We start from the raw sequence: 25,332 nt of genomic DNA on the forward strand, positions 1-25,332 counted from the left end.
ACTGCTGTAGCAACGTTGCTACTGCTACTTACTGTTGCAGTAATGATGTCGCTATGTACTGTTGCAGTAATGTTGCTATGTACTGCTGCAGTAATGTTGCTACTGCTACTTACTGCTGTAGCAATGCTTTTTCGATTTTACTGCTTGAATGTTCATTTAAACTTTATACGTGACAAAAAATGGACAAAAATATTGCATATTGATTTTTGTTCAGTAATCCAGTAGACTTGGAAAAATGAATATTCAGGCACTCTGGGTTCATTTTAGTTGTAAATGAAAACTATGATACACTAATACAACGGAGTGCATATTTTGATATGCTGTTTATGTATTTATAAATTTTTTGATATTTTGAAAAAATGTGTTGACATTTTGATTAAAAAAAAGATAAATATATCCCAAATTGTCAGTTTTGAATGTGTGACACAAATTTAGGACAAAAGTGACCAGACAACTCTGATCTTCATGAACTTGCTGAAAAAAAATGTTGTCAATTGTCACACTATGTACCTTTGTATGCAAGAACTGTTTGTAAATCCATCTAGCAAGGATATAAATAGAAAAAAGATAAAAATGAAACCCTCATGGGAATTATGTTGGGTTTAATTTGGTTTGCAATTTGCAATTGATTGGTGATCAATTATATACCATAGTCTGCTCTCATACTTAGTATTCACATCAGATGGTTATCTCAACTCTAATGTATTTCTGGAAACATACCATCATATACCAGGTGTCATTCATCAATATTATATAGTAGTGATAAAATTAGTTATTAGTTTCCTTAATTAGGATGAAATTAAAAAATATCATTAATTATTGAAAATGACATACCTCATTTTGTTTCAACATTCTTGATGTTGATCGCTGTCACTCGGAGTGAAAGCTAAACACATGTGTTTGGTATGTTTCATGCTAGTATATACAATGTATTACATAAAATGTACGGGTGTTTGCAGAGTGTCTAGCTTGGTGAACACTATCAAATGTTATGAACTGTAAATACACAACTACACTGATAACCTTGAAATGAATATAAACATTTGGTCAATATTGAGTTCAGTTAATATTGAGTGTTTTGTACAAGGAGAAAAGTTTGGATAATTGTGTTTTGTACAATGGTTTAGAAAAGTTCGGATTATCAAGAGTTTTGTCCAATGGTTTAGAAAAGTTCAGATTATCATCAAGGGTTTGTACAATGGTTTAGAAAAGTTCAGATTATCAAGGGTTTTGTACAATGGTTTAGAAAAGTTCAGATTATCAAGGGTTTGTACAGTGGTTTAGAAAAGTTCAGATTATCAAGGGTTTTGTACAATGGTTTAGAAAAGTTCAGATTATCAAGGGGTTTGTACAATGGTTTAGAAAAGTTCAGATTATCAAGGGTTTTGTACAATGGTTTAGAAAAGTTCAGATTATCAAGGGTTTGTACAATGGTTTAGAAAAGTTCAGATTATCAAGGGTTTTGTACAATGGTTTAGAAAAGTTCAGATTATCAAGGGGTTTGTACAATGGTTTAGAAAAGTTCAGATTATCAAGGGTTTTGTACAATGGTTTAGAAAAGTTCAGATTATCAAGGGTTTGTACAATGGTTTAGAAAAGTTCAGATTATCATCAAGGGTTTGTACAGTGGTAGGTTTGGATAATTGTATTCTGCAGTTTTCAGAGTTTATATGAAATTGTAATTTTGGCTTGTCCGACAACACATATTCTGTACAATATTATGAAAGATATTTACATGGGTTGCATTTCTTTACAATGATATAGAGGAGTTTGGTTTACAGAGGGTGTTTTATAAGAACAGTTGAGAGAATAGAAAAAGGGATAATCTTATTTGTTAAATTGTCATGTTTTGTACATTTTCAACACTTCCTTACATTTGAGTATCAAATACTGGTATATCTATCATTGAGATTGGCCGAAAAAATCGAGATGGATCAATCAGACTGTAATCAACCAATGAATTGCCAGCTTGCATCCACTTCCAAATACTGGTATATCATCATTCTGATTGGTCAAAAAATCTATATACAAGTGAAACTGGATCAGTCAGTTCTGTCATCAACCAATGACTAGCCAGCTTTCATTCATCCAGAAAACTTGTTGTCATTCATCATCATGCTGGAAATGCAGACTTCAAACAATCCAACAGGTGGTTGTGGAAGGTTGTACCCCAGTTACAAATTTTGATTCACTACCAGTGCTTTCTTGCAAGTGTATGTAAAGTATTATTTATTCTCGCTAACTTTGCACTAACTTTATAAACTTTTTCAAATTTTAAAGTGTGTTCTATTAAAAATACTGCCAATGGTGTTGTAGCACAACTGTACCAGTTTAAAAAAATGTTTATCCATATGCTAGTCTATGCTAACAATAGGTGTTCATTTGCTGAATCCAGTTGCCTATCCAACCATGTTGCTATCTTTGCGATATACGCTATCATTTGGCTGTTGCTATGGACGTGGTCTTGTTGCTAGGCATATTTACATACATTTTTTGAATGTTTATTCAATTGTCTATTAATCTCCATTGTTATCTTCACAATATATGTGATCATTTGGTTGTTGCTATGGTAGATTAAAATTTTCTTGTCAATTTTGTTCCATTGAGATAAATGTAGAAAACAATCCATGTTCACTACATCAGATTTTAATCAGATTGAACATGATACCAACATAGATCTAGTTATGCTAACTACTTAACATTGATTTACTTTTATGTATTTATTGGATAACCAACGGGAGCTAGTCCCATTTATAGGCTCCTTTGGTTCAGTGTTAGTGCAGGAGGAAATCGGAGTACCCGTTGAAAACCTGCGTTGTACGGTAGAGTCAAACTGAACAACACTCTTCTTACTTACAGTGTGGTAAATTTAATCAAACCCAGCTGACACCTTGCGGGCTTGAACCCAGGCTGCAGAGGTAAGAGGCGTACAAGCTAACCGCTCACCAAACGACAGCCCTAACATTTAAAGGCCAAGGATTCAATCCCAAGTTCTTACATTTCTGTTATCTTTATCAGTGGAACTGTAAGGATTACATAGGATATCACTCTTTTGTTCTGGACCAACATTTTCTGTAATTCTGTCACATAACTGTTTTTCTGTAACTGTCATATAACTGTTTTTCTGTAACTCTGTCACATAACTGTTTTTCTGTAACTCTGTCACATAACTGTTTTTCTGTAACTCTGCCACAGAACTGTTTTTCTGCAACTCTACCACATAACTTTATTTCTGTAACTCTACCACATAACTGTTTTTCTGTAACGCTGTCACATAACTGATTTTCTGTAACTCTGCCACAGAACTGTTTTTCTGTAACTCTACCACATAACTGTTTTTCTGTAACTCTGTCACATAACTTTTTCTGTAACTCTGTCACATAATTTTTTCTGTAACTCTACCACATAACTGTTTTTCTGTAACTGTCACATCACTGTTTTTCTGTAATTCTGCCACATAACTGTTTTTCTGTAACTCTGTCACACAACTATTTTTCTGTAACTCTGTCACAATTTTTTCTGTAACTCCACCATATAACTGTTTTTCTGTAACTCTGCCACAGAACTGTTTTTCTGTAACGTTGTCACATAACTGTTTTTCTGTAACTCTCACATAACTGTTTTTCTGTAACTCTGTCACATAACTGTTTTTCTGTAACTCTCACATAACTGTTTTTCTGTAACTCTGTCACATAACTGTTTTTCTGTAACTCTGTCACATAATTTTTTCTGTAACTCTGTCACATAACTGTTTTTCTGTAACTCTGTCACATAACTGTTTTCACATCTAAATTCCAATCCTAATCTGGCTTTAAGCCCCGAATAGTAGCATAACGTCATTACATCACTGCCAAACGTGTACTCTGTACAACAAAGGCAGTAATGTACACGACTGTTTGCATAACCCTAAACAAGGCTATTCCAAAGTGTGACTCGGTCACCATTATCATGCCAATAAAAATCTGATTGTATGCCAGAAATGTTGTTATTCGCTGAATGAATTCAGCTCCAAGGAATTCTTAAATACAAATGAATTAATTGACAACACAACAATGTGTAGTGATAGCGTGTATGATATGCTAATTATATGAAATTAAAATGCTCTCGTTTTTTGTATGTTTTCTATTTTGAGAATGTAATTACTTTGTCATGGTCATCTGATTCTGAAATGTGGTTATAGAAATAGTTCTATTATCTTGTTTAATGACATTAATATCTGTATAAATAACATACAGGCGAAAGTAAGGCCAAATGAATATTTTTTTATATTTAAAATTGTTTTGCAGGTAATTGGCAGTAATTACTTTTTGTTATAAAGACCTGCAAACACAATTCTATAGCATATTCCATTCCGTTTTCAACCAGTTATAAGATAACATGACAGAGTTATGTTGCAGGCTTGCTAAAATCATGTCATTGTGGAACTGCCAATTGGGCTTTCCCAGCCAGTCCATCGTATCCAGGTCTGGCAACGCCTAGTGTCTGCAAGCTTGCGAGTTATTATCCCCTACTGCTCACATCATTACTTGAGATGTACCCCCTTAGTATCTACTTTTAACAAATAAATCTAAACTCAGTACTACGCCAAAATGTTTGGATAATCCCAGCTTTCAACCTATGTCCTCAGGTCTGTATATTCTTGTGTGATTTCAAAATATTGTCCCAGACAGTAAAGTGTACCCGGGAAGTGTACCGGCCCCTGTCTCTGTTAAGAGATGGTTGCAATGTTCGGATGTATATATCTCCTTTGACATGGAGAATTCTGAAGTCACGCATGCATAAATAACGTGACTTTCACATCCCTGAAAAAGTCTTGAGGATTTGGGTTGAAAGCTAAGGATAAAATCCAAGCATTTTGGTGCAGTACTAAGTTTAAATTCATTCACAACTATTCACCTGCACAGATGAGTCTAAACCACGACATCTATTTTTTGAGTTGACAGCGATGTTCTGTAGCATACTAAAAGGGTAAAAATACAGCAATGACCATGATACACACAATGTCAGCATCTAAAACTGTGATTAATCAAAGTTCAAAGTTATGTCCAACGTGATAGACTTTGACACTTTCAGTGCGGGCTCTATCAGATTGATCCAGTTGTTGGGATCTAAAGGTGTAATTTATAACGAGTGTACAAGTGTCAAGCCAAGCAGGATGTAGTATTATCTATTGTATCTCATCACCACTTATCTCTTCACTTACCAAGGCTGTCATTCCGAATAACAGCTTATAGATGAATTTTATAATCCCAGCAGCTTTTCCGTAATATATCTTAATTTTCATGATCATGAAAATCCAACCACGATCTTCTATTTCATCACGAGATTGAATGTTCATAAAGAAAATTCCTTCTCACAAGTCAAAAAATGTTTTGTAAGCGAATCCCAAATCTTTAATAACTGACATCTTGTTGGTATCGTCAGGGATGTAAATGTGATAACAGCCAATCATATGGATGTAAATGTGATAACAGCCAATCATAGTACACCCCTGATGATGCTGACGAGACATGTTAATGAAAATTTAGGATTTTTTTTTAACTCTGAGTATAAATTTTCATTTAATATTTTTATTTATTTGTAGTTTGGCGAAACCTTCAACAAAGTCATTGTCTATGTGGTTTTTTCACTGAAAAGATTCCTATATTACCATATTTTCAAATCATCAAAATTCAAACATAATTTAATTCATCATTTAATAAATCCTCAGTGTTGCAGCCAGCCTTTTGAAAGAGTGGGACATTGTGTCCCAAGACTTTCATTTCTCTGTGTCATCATAATTTTTTTGGGACATTATAAAAAAGCGACAAGGCATTGTAGCACAACTGTACAGTTTTAAAGAAATTATTTACCCACATGCTGACCCATGCTAGATATTTGCTGAATGATTATGCAGTTGCCTATCCAACCCTGTTGTTATCTATGCAATATACGCAATCATTTGACTGTTGCTATAGGCGTGGTCATGTTGCTAAACATATTTGCATACAATTTTAGTGTGGGTCATCTATGACCCGTCACTTCCAAAATTGTGGGTCAGGTCCAAAATATGTGTGTCAAATGACCCAAAAACCCCCTCTGGCTGCAACACTGAATCCTAATCCTTTTTCTCATTTTTTTTGTATTCTGTAGTTATTATTCTGACTAAACTTTCATTAAAGTAGTTGTCTCCATGATTTTGTACCTCTAAACATTCATACAAAGTGATGTAATTTCTTAGATAAAAACATTTCGTACAAACCACTGTGAAGGGCACCAAGAAATGAAAAACAGTCCAGCCTCAAATCCTTTAATTCCATGTGACTAAATGAACAGACGCATGGTAGGACAGACATATGGATAGAGCCGCTGCAATATCCCCCTCCCCTCCCCTTTTGGGGTCTAACTTTAAAATTAAATACATCTATCTATCACAAATTCTGGAAAGTGTAAACCAAGCAAAACATTGTATATATCATATGCTAATGAAACTGAACTAACTCACTCTGATTTCATCTCCTTGCACACCTTGGTAAATGATATTTAGACAAGATTTGAATATGTTGTATGTTGTGGAATCAAGTCAAAAACTCCAATACAGGCAATTACATGACTACTTTTATAGCCTGTCGTACGTGTTCGATACATTTTCTTTCAACATTTCATACACAGGTTTACCGCTGTTGGACTCCTTTTGGATATCCTACAAAACCGAGTTCTTTCTTGCCAGTAGCACACAATGCAATAAATTCACACACACGCACACACACACAGACAGACAAATGATAATGGTAGCAGTAAAATATAGGCTCTATATGAAGTGCTATACGATAGAAATTATTTTGTACCAGTGATTCATTGTTCTGTGGCTTCATGAAATTTTACAGTTTCACAGCCGACTGCTGGTGCATTCAGACTCTCATTTCCATTGACTTGACGATACAAAAGGAAGACTTTATTAAACAGAAGTACTGTCTGATTTAGATTTATGGCAGATAAGGTATTACTGTCATTTCATCATGTTGTCATCCACGTTACTGTTTTCATTAGTCTAAGTTTCCTATAGTAGATAAAGGAATGTACCATGATGTAGCTAACTTTAGGGGACGATGGGTAAATATGAGGGACACGTGAAATGGAAGGTATTTTCGATGGCTTCTCACAACTTCCTGTTTTGTATTTTGAGTTGGAATATTCTTTTCCTTTTAGAGTCTTGGGATGTGTTCGGATTGTTATAGTTTCGTTTTTTTGAGTTGGGAAAGTTTTTTTTTAATTGTAGGTAGTTTTTTGGAGAGTTTGAATGTCCAGGTAAATGTGAACGTGTCCTGAAATTCACCTGAAATTGTCCTAACAAAGGACAGCAATTACTTTGTTTACTAACGAGGACAAGCTCAGTAGAACTGGTTTTGTGGAGACTGGGCCTTGTCTGTAAACAGACATGATAACAATAGGGATATGCCCTAAAACCATCCACCCTGATCTAGTTCTGTACGACATATACTGTAAAATCATGTCCTGAGGTAATATCCCTTCATGTAAACAAAGTTGTAGACTTCAGTGTTGAAGGCAGGCAATGTAACAAACTACATATTATACCTTTAGGACTGTGTTACAGCACATTCAAGGTTAATGTTCACTCTCTCTCTGTATGCTATAATCACAGAAACTAACAAGAGACTGCACATTCTAGATCACCATTTCTTGCTACATTTTGTCTGAATGAAATAAACTATTTAAACCAACCTACTGTAACTAGACGCAGACGCCAATATTTTGATGTCTACATGGTGACGTCGGTTCATATCATTTAGACAAAATGTAGCAAGAAACTGTATTCATTCAATCTTGCTATCTAAAATGTAGCATATGCAGTTTTTTATTAGTTTCTGTGCAGTTGTATCAAACAGAGTGAACAGTAATGTGCAGTGTGCTGTAGTCAAAACAGAAATATTGAACCAAGAGTAGCAGGGAACCACAGACATTTCACAGGTATACTACTGTATAACACCACAACATGAATTCCAGTCAGAGAGGGTTTATTTTTATCAAGCTGGTCAACATTCCTACAGTCAAAATTGATACAATAATTTTTGAGTACTTTGCATGATACTTTCAGCAGACATTTTCTTTCTTACCCTGTTTAGTAATCTTTGTTAAAACTGGTTGTGTATTCTATCAAATGAAATAATTTTGTATTTCTATAAATATCAGGTTTTGAAGGAATGAAAAGAGAAATGTTAGAAATACAGAAAAAAAAGAAAGACCTACCATTGTGTCTATCATAACTTTGACTCAACTAACTACATGTATATGATTGAATTGTAGTCATTTTTTGACAAATTCAAGTCGTGTTTGTATTCTTTTACAGTAGCGAGGTTAATGTCATCACACAGAATAGGGCCAAAACTTTGTCCATCATAGTCCACCGCCAGACACATATCGTGGTCTCACTAGAATTAACTATCTCACCAGTATCAGCTAGTTATGTGGTTTGGATAGCTAATACTAGTAAAGACCGCGACAAGTCTCTGGGCTAATATCTATCATACACAGTGGTTTTAATCATGAAATTAAATGTATAAAATATATGAATTATAAAAAAAATATAGAAAATAAAACTTTTGATATTAAATTAACATAAACTTTCACCTTGGTATATAAAGAACTATCACCATTGTCATAAGTTACATATTTTGATCTTGACCTTCATCTACAGCTATCCCCAGTGGTCGTGGTAACAACTGTCAGTAGTGAGCCCCCATGAGGGCAAATATGGCAATGGATTTGGCACTTAGTGAAGATCTGCAGGTGCTTCCATCATTTGCAGTTTGTTTTCGGCTTGAATTGTATTATCTTGGGAATGAAGATGACGATAATATGATAAAAATTCTGTTAAGGAATGGATACTGAACTTACAGGCAGTCTGTTTGATGACAAACCAAACGTTTGAATAAATATAACCACAAAATTCAAATCAGGATGTGAATTTGTAATGTTGAATTATTCATCCATGGACAAACAAAACATCTTTAAAAAAACCTAAAAATTTCTACTCACAGAACCAAAAAAATTTCTTCAACTTTGGGATTCATTTCCAAGAGATGTTTTGAGTACACATTTTCATTTTCAATAACATGATAAAACTTTTATACATGTATGATGAGGAACTCAAGTAAAATATTTGTGGAGGCCAGGTAGATTTTGAATATTTATCACTTTAGACAAAAACACTGACATTAGAGCTGAATGCATTCTAGTACCACAAATCACCCTAGTTCTGCTTGCAGATGGAGTATTTTAAAGTCAGGACTCGATTCTGACATTATCCCTCTAGACATGTCAGTACTGCATCCCGTACACTGTCTGCAAACAGGACTGCAATCACTCCTGATTCCATTATTAACTTAGAATTTGAATTGAGGTAAAACAACGTATTTCTTTTCCTTCTCCTCGTAAAAGCACTGATCAGACACAATATTTGTCGTTCTCTTTTAAACTTTGACATCATTAATGGTGTCATAAATCAGAATATTGGGTGAGATAATTCATTTTAATGAGACTGAAAGGAAATTCCTTTAGAAATGCAAGTCGGGTATTACAATTGATAATTTGAAAACTAAGCTATGAATAACTGATTATTGTATTTTTCATATTTCAATAACCACCAAAAAATTGTTTAATGTAAGACTGTTTACCCGAAGATCTATTGTTTACCTATAGCAAGTCAAGGGCTGGAAATTAGTAATAAGTCTAAGACACAGACTACCAAACATTATATCTAGACTACCAAATTTATAAAGTGGTAATTTTTAAGATAAATGGAAATCAGTAGAAAACTATAGCTGAAACAGTTCACTTGGTCAAATCTGAATACCAAGTGTAGGTAGTATGTTAGACCAATGGAAATCAAATGAAACTGTAGCCGAGACAGTTGATTTGGATAAATCTACTTCCAACCATAGCAGCTAATTTTGATCCCTTCACACGCAAATATATAGAATTACTTTTTTTGTCTTCAACTGTATTTAATAGTGACATGTGTACACTTTATAAAATATATGTAAACAGTTTGCTATTAAAAACGGGAGAAAGTAAAAAATCAAATACATATCCTTAGTCCAAATAGTGTATTTCAAAAAAATATGTTTTTTGTTTGGATCAATGACATCATTTGGCAACATCTGTGTATGCATATTATCAATAAAATATGACATCATAAGTAATAATGTGTCCTGTGTAAATCTGTGGAAATAGAAGACTTCATAGATCCGATGCAAATTGATTTCTTAAAATCATGTATCTCCGTGGTATATCCTTGGGCTCTGTGAATTGAGTCATCGATGAGTTATGTCCCTAAATCTGGCACAGTCATCCAAACAAAAACAGAATATACACGTTTGTAAATTCACAGTTTTGTTAATAAAACAGAGAATGTTATTCTCACTTGGTCTTCTTTTAGAAATTGTTTGTGTAATATCAAGTTCATATTTATAAGCTGGTTCAGGTAATTTTAAGAAAAATATCAAAAAAATGTTTGAATAGAAATGAGCAGTGTGAAAATGAAAGAAATGGTACATGCGAATCTAGTCGATGGTTGAAATTGAAATCCAATATCTGAAGTGTATGCAATTGACCATGGAAAGGTTTGATTTCAAAATTGCAATCAAAGTCCTGCTAACCTTCTATGTACTTACCCATGTCACTTTGTAGCATTTATTATTAACCGACAAGTACATGTATAACTTACCAGATCTGATGAGATGAAAATAGGGCAAACTCGATTTGGGTTTGATTCATCGGTGTTTGAGCTAAAGGCAGACAGTAGGTAAAAATCTACCAGGGTCCCCAGTAATTTTACCAGGGTTTCAAAACAAAATTGTGGCTGACACTATGGGAAACACCCAATGAGAAACTAAGCTACTTTTTATCCCTTTCTGTTAATTTATAATAGCAAAAATATTATTCATAGAGAGAAATCAAATGTTAATATTTAAACAACAATATTGGCTGGATACTGCAGTAAAATATCTTTATTGATCCATTGAGCCTTTGAATAAATCCCTGCTCAGTTTTTGAATGTGATATCATGCTGTGAGTTTCACATTTAATAAGTGTTAAGATTGTGTAAACATTAGCTTACTTTGCAATAAACGTTGTGTCAATAAGTTATTTATTTCAAACCCAGCAGTAATATATAGTCATTTGGTTATGTGGAGGTGCTTTGTTAGGAATGCAAATACAGACCAGATTATCTAGCAATTAGGGTACAGTCTAAAATGTGTCTGGGTTATGAAATGCTCTAAATAATCATGACACTATGATCAGAGGGATAAGTTGTACATAACAACATGGAAGACATAGATCATGTGAAGTGGATTTTTGTTCTATGATTCTGCTTAAAGCGAAATACATCTCTGAAATAAACTCGTCAAATTTTTGCTGTTACTTTCTTCACGAATACTCCAACCCATTCTCAGTTAAAATCCAGCAAAAAAATCAGGGGTCACCATACAAATATTTGAAACAGAGGTCAAAATGTTTTCAAAATTAAACCATGTTAGAATCCAATATGGCCCCCAAATTAACTCTATGCGAAATTAAAGATCGTCTATTTCCTTGAAACCAACATGGACCCCAGATTCCTTTTATTATTTTGAAATGACCAGAAGCAAGCCTCCATTTGGCAAAGTTTGGTGAGATTCTAACGGGTATACCATTTGCTTTCTGGGGGTGTGGTTGGGTGGGTGTGGGATTTGGAGCCAACGGCAATTTTTCTTTTCAACCATTATTGACAGCAAATTTTCTTTTTCAAGAGCAGCTACACAGCAATTTTTTTTAGGGTCGAAATGTTTCACCAATAACTGCAGAATAATACCTCCAGAAACATTCCCACCAGTGTGCCCTCTAATGAAAGCCAAATTTTGTTGAGTCAAAATGATAAAAACTGGCATTTCTTGTGAGTCACCGCATAGTAAGAGATAGGGGAACACCAAATTTTGGTGTCACTCGACATTGTGTGTCAGTGGCACATCAAATTGGCTTAGAGGGTACACAGATTCCCACCAAGTTTCAACCCCATTCACCATGCAGTTTCAAGATATGTTTTTCACCAAAATTGAGATTTTTAGACCTAATTTGCATATCGCTGAAGGGATCATTCCGTTGTGAATATAGTTTCATCTACACATCCCCATTAAATTCCTGCCTAATCTGCTTGGTAGTTTTGGAATTACAGATTTTTGATCAAAACGATATATTTTAGACCTAATTTGCATATCACAGATGGGATCATCATATTATGAACAATTCTTAACCTAAACACCACTAAGAACATTCCCATAAAATTCCAACCCAATCTGCTCAATAATTTTGGAATTATAGATTTTTGACCAAAAAGAAACATTTTTAGCCCTAATTTGTACATCATTGATGGGATCATCTGATCATGTCATGAACAATTCTTAAATTTAAAAACCCTGAAGAATGTTCCAACCAAATTTCAACCCAATGTGCTCAGTAATTTTGGAAAGTTTTTTGACCAAAAAGACACATTTTCAGACTTAATTTGCATATCACTGATGGGATCACCATCATGAACAACTCTTAATTTAAACACCCTTATTAACGTTACAACCAAATTTCACACCAATCTGCCAAGTAGTGTTGGCATTTAAATTTTTTGACCAAAAATCATATATTTTTTACCCAAATAACACACTGGTGGTAAGATCATTTTGATGTGAACAGTTTCCCAACTAGACACCAAAGGTAATATACCCACTAAATATCATGGTAATTGGTCCAGTTGTTTTTGACTTTAAGTTGTTTACACACACACATCCACACAGACAGACAGACACTTTGCTATGCCTATAGCACTACTGAACCTTATCAGTTCAGTTGTGCTAACAAGTAATTTATTTTTAAACTTAACCTAGAAGATAAGAATCAATGTTATATTTGTAAAACTCAACTTTTTTTGTGGGTAGATGGTGCCATGGAAGATGTAGTTACAGGCAGTTGTAACTTTGTAATATTTATCAGTATTATTTTACAAACCTCTCAAATCATATTTCTGTTCACACAATAGCTAAAATATACTGAGCCAAGTTGTTGTCACCCGACACCTTGTTCACCATATATGTGTATTCTTGCACAACAGTATTATCAATTCATATATAATTAATATGATATGATACCCTTTTGCAGTGAAACTTGGTTCATTACTCTCTCCCGACATAATATGACATGGATACCACAAGCATCAACAAGTAACAGGTGTACCAAGCTAGCTCGTGTTGAACACATGCTATCTTTCAAATTAAAAAGTCCAGGGTACTAGAAGCACCAAAATAAATAGCTTACAGCTTTATAACTCTATAACCTTGGTGGATGTTGGCCTGTGATACTGAAAACTTACCAAACCTTGACAATATCTAATCTAATTCACCTGACTGCACGTTTCTTTTGTGAATTCTCCAAGAAATCACCTTCATAAGCCTTTTCTCTTGTGGTCATAAACGACATTTAAAGACCGTCATAAATTTTCAAAAGCTAAAAAAGACTTATCAACTGTTTTAGGCTTTCACCTGTTTTTGTCAGGCACTCTATGTAAGCTTAGTTGTAGGCATGTGACGTCTTGTTGGCCAACGACTGCACCACAGCCTGGATTTCTGACTCAAGTATGCTGAATGATTTCACCCTCTCTGGTACTTAGCTTCCTTCTGGCTAGGAAATAGTTAATGTTGATCCGGTCTTATAACATGTCACCAAATTACCCTTTGTTTGGCTTTATTACCGTCTTAGTACTCTTTTCATAGATACAACCATTTATTGGGACAAAAAAAAAAGCAGCCATTGTTTTTAATCAATGGAAAAGTATTTGTATAACAGAAACAGAAACAACGAGGTATTTGAGAGCCAATGTTTAGAAGATTAGAGTTTGGGGTGAGTACTCTATAGTTTGTTGGTTTAGTGACCTTTGACCTAGGACAGTATTCTCATGATATCATCATGTAATCGAAATCAAATTTAAGAAACCCAAGTGAGACTTAAAGGTCGATGCCTTTCAACGGACAACACTTCCATTGCAGATTTTTTTTTTTCAATTATTCATTGGTGTGTTCAAATATCTGTGTCATAACAAAAGAGACTTTGCTCTGTGTAATTATAGCAATGAATCACCGTACATGTGGTACAAAGCCATGGCTACGTTACATATGAAAATGTAATAAAAAGTTAGATTCTGGAAAATCCCTGAAAATGTGTTAAAACATGATATCATAGTGTAATGTAATTGAATCTGTTGTTTCATTTGTGGGTAAGTTTTTAACAAAAACTTTATATCAACATTGATTTTGTTAAAAGTTATTCATGACTATTGTACAAAGGTATTAAATTATATTATTAATCAGTATAAGACAAAATATTTTGACTGAGTTATAACAAGTTAGTAGTCTGATAAATCTATCCCTGTCCACAGTATAATTTGAAGGGACATACAAAGTAATCCCGTTGTCCATTTAAAAGACTTGCGTGAAATGAAAGGGTGTATTTTCTCAACGACTTATATAAAGTCCTGTCAGTTATCCCGAAAAACAAATATTGAATCAACCTAGGAGTTCACTCTGTTCATATGCTATTAGAACAAGTGTACCAACAGAATGTTTATAACTTCACATTCTCCGAGTTTATATCAATTTCCATGGCAACAAAAAAAGGTTTCACTGCTGCATTGTATCTCTGAACAGAATAACTCATACACATTTGTCCATTTGAATAAAATTTTCCCCAAAAAGTGATAAATGTTTCTATTTTTGAGCCTTGCGTCGTTAATTTACCCATAGCTGTTGAGTTATTTGCCGGGGATCCAACGAGGATACATACATTTGTTTGGACACTGAGTAATGGATTTTAATCGCATTAATTGCAATAATAATGGGATGAAATCCAAAGCTTTAGCCCGTAGCAATCTTTCCTATTTTATTACTTAACTATTGATTTAACCTGTCTGGTTTCATGTTCATCAACGAACAAACGCATCTCCTGGTTTCAATACCGCCCCCATCAAAAGTACATTCTAAAAATTCTGAAATTGGATTTGTTATTCAGGTGGAAAGTGTGTCAACCGTAGAATGATGGACAGCTAGAGATAAGTCCTCAATAAATCCATTACATGTTAATTTACACATTGGTAAATCCCTGTGGTAACTGGAGGAGTGCCATTACACTGTTGTTATTATATAAAAAACCCCATCTCCTGAAAGCTGCTAATTTGCAAGACAGAAGAACGGCTAACTCATCTACATAACAATGCCCTATTGATATGCAAGCAATCAGCCATTTAAATCTACATGTAGACGGGCTTAGAATGTTTTAAACGCCCTTAGGTCATATCTGGTACCAGCATTGCCAGGATAATAGTGGTCCAATTTTGGCATGATCATGTATTTATAGTCATTTCAGCAAAGTCAGGATCCTGCTTATGTCTGCAATATTTGAATCACATAATGTCAAGCCATTTCCCAAAACCAGACCAGAAAAAAAATTGTGTTGTAAATTGTAATGCATATGTATGCTAAATCACTAGAAAGAGTACATATGAACAAATACAGATGATTGTATTGAAGTGAACGGTTACAGAACTAAAACCCACTTACGAAGTGTATGAAGCCAAGTCAGGTTTACATGACACTTCTATACCAAAATCATCAGCATTAGTGCTACGCAAACCGAAATGTTGTATTTCTATGTAAAATTTATGACTGCAGACAGTTGAAGGCCAGTCTTGTTTGATTACTCTTGCTTTTGAGGACATGGATTCTACCTGCTGTGAATACGCAATCAGCTGTGAACAGACCTTGGCACCAACAGACAGTACTTGCATACTTATTATGGTGAGCTGTGATGACTAGAACAGCGAGTCTCTTCCCCGTAATGAATAATGGTTCATCATTATAAGTCTTTCTCTTTCCTCCTTCCTGATTAATTTGAGATTATAAATAGAAAGTGTGAACGGTGGAATACTTGAGTTTCAACAGCAGATAAAGCGGTTGATAGCCGACAGAGAAACAATCAACAACAAGACAAACAATGCAATCACTATCTTAGGAAACACTTCAGGTTTGTCATTATTCACATCACATCCCGTCTCAGGCCAGTGTGCTCAAAGACAGAACAATTCAAACAAAACTGCCTCACTATGTTTGTTTGCTATTGTCTTTGCCAATATTCAAATAGTTCCTGAGCTGGAGAAAGTGTCATGGCAACAGAAAGAAAGTCCATTCTCACCCCCATACTCCAGACAGTATATAGTATACACAGATCAAAAAATAACTACACTACAGAGGATAAACAAAAGCCAGTCAGAGGTCCACTCTAAAGTGTGTTTGCAATTGTACTTTCCATACTAATAAACTGAATAGCGAGGACAAAAGCTGTCCCAACGATTTGGTCAGTGAGACTGAAAAGCACATTAAAAACTAGTAGAACTTTTATGGAGGTACAATGATTGCAGTGACCTGTCATTGTTTGGTATAGCATCGTTGATTTGATTACTGTGCATGGACTACAGTTATAAACGTGCACATTGAAGCTTGTAAAATGTTTAAAATCAGCATTTTAAACTGCCTGCCCTCCAGGGTCAATGTTTTTCTTCAATAAACAGGTAGCAACTTCCTACTTTGGCTGTATACCGTGCTGAGGTGAATGACAATTGATATAAGGAAATGTAGTCAGGGGGGGATGTTACCAAGGTAACAGAAGAACAGGATGGAATTTTGGCCAATAACCTTCAAAAAGAAACAAACAATAAAATTTGATGATAGTACCTCACAATCAGTTAAATTCAAAGCCATTGATTTGCCTACACAGAGTACAGTAAAATGTTTGCTCTTCAGAGTTTGTCCTTGTCATAGTTTTTTTCCCCCAGTATAAATCACTACTTTGTCCGTGGAACAACAGTTTACACTGCCTGTCTGAGTCATCTATCACCTGGAGGAAGACTATTATTCTCTTTGAAAACAATGCACAGTAACACTATAAACATTAGTTCACTTCCCTCACTGTATTGTCACATCAAACTCTTGTTAGTTACCAATTTTAACAAGCCAAAAATGACCAACACACACACTTCCTTCTTCACTATTTTAAGATTCCACTTTATAATAGGATACTCGAGAAAATTTTAAAGAATTTATTTTTTAATCACGTAATTTGAAAATATTAGTTTTGTGTTTGGGATATCATAGCGTGATCCCCCCCCCCCCCCCCAATCAATAAGAAATATATTTGATTAACTTATTTTAACGCGAAAATCAAGATCAAGGAAATATCTTTGTTTCTAACTGAACATGCAACATTATTCCATGCTGCGCAAATGAAATCGTGTCCAGCTTTTTCTTTAGCCCTTTCTTTTCAGAAAAGAATCTTGCCAAAGAAATTATGTAAGGCTGGCAGATCACAGGTTTTGACTTGTTTATGTCATGTGGACTAATGAATTGAGTTGTTGTAGAGTGGAATTGAATTTCCCCCAGACTAGAACTGAACACCTTTGGCAACTGCTGCACTGTAATACATATCTATGGCTGACCACCACCACCATAAGCATTCATATCTAAATTTGAATCTTTCCTACCATGGAAATAATTTAATGGCATAGAATATGCAAAGAGATCACTGAACGCATGATTTTGTGAGGATTATTATAAATCTGAGAACAAAACCACACCTGTACTTGGGGATTTGACATTTGCAAATGAATGGCATGAACAAATACGCTTTTTAAGTTATGTAACCACCATTGTCAACACTACTCATTTGCATACTCATCCTTCTATGCCATGTGAGACATTTGCCCTGCAAAAACATGTTGGAGAAAAGATGCTTAATTCTGTTCCATGTATTGTTACCTGAACTATACATGTACAGCCTGGGGTTGAGCGTATTATCAAACCAATTCAATGTCACTCATGTGAAAAACAGAAAACAGTTTTTAACTTTAGACAAGACTATTTTCAAAAGGACACAACATTTTGAATGAGGATTTAATTAAAATTTTATGATAATACTCGTTAGCCTGGAACACTAGTTAAAATAAATTTCAGTTTCTTATTAGAACTATACAGCGTGGATTTCAACCACACAAAATGTATTTTCTGACCATCCCATAATTATTTACTAATTGGCATAATTTTCAAATCAATTAGCAGTCACAAAAAGTACAAAGCTAAGAGCGAGGGGAGGGTAGTGTAGTGAATATTTTTTTCCACTCAAAACCATAGAAATACCCCTGATCTAACAACAGTAGTACAAATTATTGAACATAGTACAAGCATAGCAGTGATATATGTAAATACTTAGTTATGGCCGTAGCCCTCTCAGGCCAGGATCAAGCTTAGAACTATTAATAATTAATCAATACACCATCTGTCCCAATCATTACAATGGTTTACATTTCAGTACAGGGCAACCTGATTCAATTTTGTCCATATCTGTCTGCCTGCATGTACAAACTCAATCGACCACCTTTCTGTTTGTTGATGTGGGCACTCCCTTGTCATGCCAAAGGACACTTAGCTTTTATGAACCAGTCAATAACATGCTCTCTGCCCTGTGTTTTTTGACATGTTTGGTTCATAAGGAGCATGACTCACAGCTGATATCTTGATAACAATGTTGCGGGCACTTATTTATCTTTTCTTCCTTGTTCTCTAGACTAGCGTGTCTACCACATACCCTCATGCCCATTTCAAAATGACTGATTTACTGTAAAGGCATTTCCCCCAGTTTCTATCAGATTTGAGTCAAGCTAGCCCACGCAGTCAATACCACTGTTCAAACATTCCTCTCAGCCAAAAAAAAAATCAAAAAAATCAGATAATTTAAATAAATAAATCAAACAAAAATCAAAACACAATTATTAAAAATTCCAACTGTCCACTCTCTGTAGTTCAGGAATAATCTTTAATGCTTGTTATACGAGAATATCAAGCAGGTGCATTACACATACAAGGATGGAAAAAGTTCTGCCAGCAGATATTAGTAATACTTTGAATATTTTGAAAACTGTATTATTAGTGAAGTTTATCCGTCTGATATAAACACTGTGGTGAAATAGTATATGGATAGTCTTTATATAAAGTACATAGTTACTCTAAACAAAAACAAATCCAAAAAAGCTGTAAATACTGAGTATTTGGTTATTATATGGTACTGATTTGGCTTGGAATGCAGCCACACTACGTCAACTGCTTATTAGACGAGGAATAGATATCCAGAGTCCACCATTATGAATAGTTTCATCAATACTGCTAACACAAGCCTGTACAAATTCAATAAGGCAGGCGAAATAGCATTGCAATGTAATGCAAAGTAAGGTGATATGTCATACCACAGTATGCAAGCTGTGCAGTCTTGATGAACTCCAGAAATTTCAGCCTCAGACATTTTGCAAATTTTTTTTTTTCCACAACTATTTTGTTTTCCTACAGTTCTGAACACGCACACATCTTGTGGTTCTGTGGCAGACATATCATCAAAATATATTTGGTACAAAATAAACGTAATACGTATAAACAAGACATCACAGGACATGGCACCTAAAATGTAAAACACTACACTTTTAAAACTGAATGTAGAACTTTTTACTTTAATGACAGAAAAATAAAACTTTTAATAACAATTCCATAATTCAAGTCTCAGCAAATATAATAATATTAGTATATCTGGCCAATCTGGTAACCAGGCCAAAAAAATAAAAAATATTTGCATTTGTATTAAACTTTGTTCAACTGTATATTTTTGGTCATGTTTCACACCTACATATACATAAAACTGTTTGTAAATAATATATTAAAAATAAGTAATTTCTAACTATACTGCAATGGAATTACCATATAGTCAGTTGCTATTTATACAAATAATATATATGTTAGAACAAGAAAATGCATCATTTATTTCAAAAAATTCTTTTTTTTTTTCCTTTTTCAATTATTTTAATTAAACACCCATTTTGGGCAACATCATTTTAATTCAACAATATAGAATAAAATAAGTCTATTTATATTTTTGGACTATAAAATATTTTTGCTGGGTAAAATATACTTTTTAAAACCAAATCTGAATTATATTTCAATACTTTATATCCATATCCCAAAATGAAAAAATTGTCATAATTTGTGATAATTAATAATTCATAAATGCAAATCTAATGATCTGATGCAGATTGCAAGCCTTTCTAAATAAAGCTCTGAACCCAGCGATATTCAAATCCAAATTAAATTAGACTCTTATTCATGTAAACATCTTAGTATGAAATAGATTTCTTATGTTCAAAGAATAAAATATTTTTGTAGTTAAAGTTATAATATTCTTGTGTAAGTTATAGGCATATCCATTCTTAAGTCAAAATTCTCATGATCCATTTTAAACTCGAATATTTTTATGGGTTTTTGGATGTATAGTTTTTATATGCAAATGCAAAGTTTTTACTAAGAAAATATACGAATTGCCTGAGTGATAGTTTGGTGGCAGACGGGGCACACAGGAGCAGACTTCTCCATCAAACGATTGGCACACTCCATACAGAATAGGTTGTGACCACAAGGAACAAGAGCGGCTACAATTTCACTGTCATAGCACATCAAGCACTCCTTTCCCTTCCTAGGACGCTGCATAGAACCAGTGGAGTTGGTAGGGCTAGTTGACGCAGAAGTGCTGCTTGACCCAGAAGAGGTAGTTGTCGGGAAACTATTGATGATCGGTGAAAATGAAGATGTCATGGTAGACAACCCTCCACTGAGGGGGTCACTATGGATACGGCGAGCTGGTGGATGATCTGGATTGCCCACTGATGGCCCCTCAAGTGTAGAGGCTGAAGAGATGCTGCTGCTACGGCGTGGTACAGTGGATGCGGCAGTGGTTTCTGGCATTGTGAACATCGAATTGCGAGAAAGATCTCCCCACACATTATTAGACGAAGAAACATCATAGCTGCTAACATCTATGCCTAAATCCGGCGAGACTTGAGAATGAGCTGAGTTGAATAGTGAATATCCATTTCTCTTGGTGGCGGTAGTGAAGGGGTCTGCATTAGGATTGAATACATCTGCATTTGGATTGAATTCACGGAGTTTGGGATTAAATTCTCCAATTTTAGTAGTACCATTAGAATTGGCAAAACTGAAGATATCATTTGCTGTAGGAACACCATTTGTAGACGGGTGTTGTTGTTGTTGTTGCTGCTGCTGCTGTTGTTGTTGTTGCTGCTGCTGCTGTTGTTGTTGTTGTTGTTGTTGCAAAAAGTTATTGCTATTTCCATAGGAGTTGAAGGCAGAGTTACCTTGCTGTTGGTACAATGAATTCGTCGTACCTACCATATCGCCGCCGTTGAGAGCACTTCCACCACCAGAGTCTGTACCATTGCTGGCGAAATCGTTGTCATCGGCAGTGGAATCGATTAAGCCGCCTGTACGCATGGCGATATGACTTTCAATTTCTTCACGAGCTCTTTCGACATTTTCAGGGAGGCCTGTAACCTCGAAGACGGGCTCTTTCTCTCTGCTTGGAGTTACGATGTAAGTGTGCGTCTGCTGCTGGATTCGTTTGATGGTAGCGCCCTTAGGGCCGACGACTAGTCCAACTACACGATACGGTACGCGAACCTGAATGGTCGTCATACCTGGAGTATTCGGACCTGGCGGACCAGGAGCAAGAGTGCTGCTCGGGTTGTTTTTACGACTTGCACGAATTTGACTGAAGTGTTCAGCGGCAGAGAGAATTTCCCGCCGGGCCATTGCAACATCTTCTTTCCGGCCTGTCACCACAAACACTGGCTCCTCACCACGTACTGGAGTCTTGATGTAAGTGTTGGTTTTCGCCCGCAAAGCTTTGATTTTGCAACCTAAAGTGGAAGAGAGAGGAAAGGAGAAATGTAGACCTAGTCAGTCGGCCTTGCGTTCAAGTTGCGCGACGGTTGTTTTAGCAATGCACAAAACAAGTAACGAAATGACTCACTATAATACTCGTTGTACAAACCTGCATTACGAGGTAGCCATTATAACAACATGACGACACAGCGAAGTGAACATGGCCGAACAAAAACCAACACCCAAACTCGCCCGACAATTCCACAAACTTCAATGAAAACAAGCTTACCTTGCCTCCCCACTATTTCAGCTACATGTTCCGAGCTTGGAACTGGCACACATTCAGTCATATTAACACTCCTCTTCAACCTCTCGTCGTTAAAACCGGGCCTGTCGTCGTCGTTTCCATTATTCAGCCCCAACACCGAGTTCAGATCGAGAGCAAGTTGTAATGCTTGCTGTTCTTCTAGCCCTGGCCCATCTCGCTCCATTTCAGGGAAAAGTGAACTAGGCATGATTGGGATAAGGGACAGGAGTACAAAACGGGGTAAATATATAAAAATAAAGGTAAATTCTAGAGGTTTATGTGAGATACTGGCGAGGATCTGGCCGTGCTATGTAGTGCGCGGCAAAACCGCTCACTGCCTCACTAACTTGAGACGAACTGTGCTACAGACAAAATGTGCTCATGACGTCACATTAAATGAACCGTGCCAAACTGTCATAAAACCGTATATCTGATTGGCCAGTGTGTAAACTCAAAAAAGTTTATAGGAGGTTCTTTTACCTTGTAATTTGAGGTAGCCATGACCAAAGAGCAATGTTGCCACACGTCTGTATTGGTATCGTTGCCATTCTGAACTGACAAAATCAGGCAATTTACCGAAGACATTAAAAATGTGGCCAGCTGACTGAAAAATGTTGAAGTATAATAGCCAATCGTAAACAAGAAGAGAAACTTGGTTTAGTGAAAGAACGTCGGGAACCCAGCTGTCAATATTCTATCACATGACGGGGATTCAAAAAAGTGATTGGACAATGTCGTCCCCAAGGAGTGGCTAATTTTGGCGGGGCAGACTGGCATGACAAATCTGAAATTATAATGTAGAATTTTCCACATGCTCCTAGGCCGCAAACACGGATGGTCGTCTAAAAAAGGGAGTGAAAAATCCCAAATTTGCGAGGCTAGTGTATTAAACCGAAATTCGGTTTTGTTCGAAATGTTCAGCGTTTAGTCACAATTTAGTCGAACTCGTTTACGCAACATGCATTCTTTGCGCCGTATCTTTTCAAAGTGTTTACATGGGCCATGCCACACCTTGTACCTATGGACTGATTACGTTAAATTACGACACTGTACACAGCACCGCAACTGGAGTACGATGTTTTCCATGAAATATATGTTCCGAACAATATTTATGGGTTTTTATTTTTACCAAAAAAAATGTCGCATATTATAACGTCACTTGAAATTGTTTTAATAGTTATTGTTGCTATAAATAGGCCTCAGATTTTGTCATATCTCAGAATAGATCCATACATTACAATGCATTTACATTATACTTTGCGGACTGTGAAGTCCCACGTCATGACATATTAGTAGCTGGTGTAATATCCACCGTTGCATATTTCTGATAATGCATTCAGGAACTCTACATGGTGTTTTTGATATTAACATTGTCAATATCCAATGCACGCGGTCGCGAACGCAGAATACTGGATGTGGGTCACTGTGTCTGCGATAGTATTATATTGTAATTGCGCCAACATTTGAACAACCAAGGCGGCGGTGACCCAAGGTCACCATGGTTATACTACAGTACAGTCGAGTCGTATCAGCTGTCATGAACGATCACACGTAGAAGGCAGTACACAGAGACGCAGCAAACACGACGAAGGCTTTGACGTGCTCTCCCGTATTACGTGTATACGGGAATGTGTGACACCTTTATGAAATAATGTACAGTGTAATACTGATACACGATCACGAGTGACACCCGGTTTCGGACGATTTTCTTCTGTACTTATTGTAAATTTACAGAATAACCACTTCGCCGATCTTTAGGGGAGGGAGAGTGGTGGATTATACTCACAAAAAAACGATAAGTTTTGATCGCTCTAATAAGCATAATATTGATACGTCGAAACACTGAGCCGCCAGGTAACTATGAAGTCGGATGCGTTATCGATGTTGCAAAGTGCACTATATTCTATAGATAAAACAGGAGTAAGCATATAATATTCGATTTCTAAATTCCAGGCTCGTGTGGACGCGTCTCTTGCAACCCCTGTGTTTCATATGATGAATTGGTTACGAAGTACTAGTACTGTAGTAGTAAAATTTTGATGAAAATATTGAATGTCATTTTTCGATGAATCTGCTAACCGTATAATTTGAGTAACATCCATGGATACTGTTACAATTCTGCAAGTTGAATAATTTTGTGTTTTTTGGTGTAATATGGAATAAAAAATCATGTGATATATGTATAACATATAACCGAAAATACAGGGAAAGCATTGTAATGGAAATGGACTCGTTGCTAGGCAATATTTTTTTTTCTTTTTAGACTTGAAAGCACTCCGCAAAAATGAGTTATACAGTCAAAATCACAAGTATGAGGACTCCCATCAATTATTTGTTGTGGCAGTTTGCTAGCAGGCAAAATTCAATTCAAAGGAAACCCACTAAATTGAAGGACAAAGCATACACGTTTGCAGATTTTTTTTTCTGGAACACAGAAACCTTTTTACAGTATTATCAATAAAATTATTCCACAACATAATCAACATAATTGTTATTAATATTGTTATTATCATCATCATCAAACATCAACATGATTTTAAGTTTAAAAGTCTCCTAAGAAAAAAAAGCAAATAAAAAAAACATTATTTGCAAAAAATTAAACTACAGATTATGTAATACACTGGTTATATGATAACCACACCCACTTCTAGGCATAACTGTGATACAATATTACATATATTTGAAGTTATTTTTAAATACATTTGGCAGTCTTTAGTATTTGATACAATTAAAATCACTTAACTTGAAGAACAAAACTTTGGCTTGAAAAAATCTCACTAACACTGCTACATTTTATCATCTGCCTCAAAAAACATGACCAAGGGTGTTTATATTTCATTAAAATCTTACCCACAAAGATATTTGTCCCAGCAAGGTGATACAATGTAGCAATGTTAGCAAGATTTTTGTTAATCCGGATGATACAATGTTGCAGTCTTAGTAAGATTTTTGTCAAGCATAATGAAAAAATGTAGCAATAACAGTGACTTAATAGTATTTTGTCAAGCTGGCCATGGCCAGATATTTTGTTTCAGGTTTGGTGATTTCAATTGTAAAACAGACAATATGAGAAATACGCAAATACCATTTCATGTTTACGAGGAAATGCTTATGTAATACAAATATTTTTTACTTTTGAAAAAAATCTTTAATGCAGCATTCTTGCAATTGTTCAGTTAT

General features: G+C 35.3%; 1 protein-coding gene across 1 annotated transcript; it reads right to left on the reverse strand.

The window, feature by feature from the left end:
* Positions 1–18,928: 18,928 nt before the first annotated feature.
* Positions 18,929–22,511, reverse strand: LOC144443372 (RNA-binding protein MEX3B-like). The gene is made up of 2 exons (XM_078132839.1): positions 22,135–22,511; positions 18,929–21,880 (listed from the first exon to the last, which is right to left on the reverse strand). Exons 1-2 carry the CDS (start codon positions 22,358–22,360, stop codon positions 20,469–20,471), a joined length of 1,638 nt encoding a protein of 545 aa, XP_077988965.1. The 5' UTR covers positions 22,361–22,511; the 3' UTR covers positions 18,929–20,468.
* Positions 22,512–25,332: the final 2,821 nt, after the last annotated feature.

Source organism: Glandiceps talaboti, chromosome 12, assembly GCF_964340395.1.
Source record: "Glandiceps talaboti chromosome 12, keGlaTala1.1, whole genome shotgun sequence".
Taxonomy (NCBI): domain Eukaryota; kingdom Metazoa; phylum Hemichordata; class Enteropneusta; family Spengelidae; genus Glandiceps; species Glandiceps talaboti.

What these genes read in the sequence shown, in the direction of transcription:
- LOC144443372 (XM_078132839.1), bottom strand. Translation starts at nt 22,360, where the DNA reads ATGCCTAGTTCACTTTTCCCTGAAATGGAGCGAGATGGGCCAGGGCTA. An exon ending in TGAAATAGTGGGGAGGCAAG is followed by an intron (nt 21,881 to 22,134) that starts GTAAGCTTGTTT and finishes CTTCCACTTTAG; the next exon opens with GTTGCAAAATCAAAGCTTTG.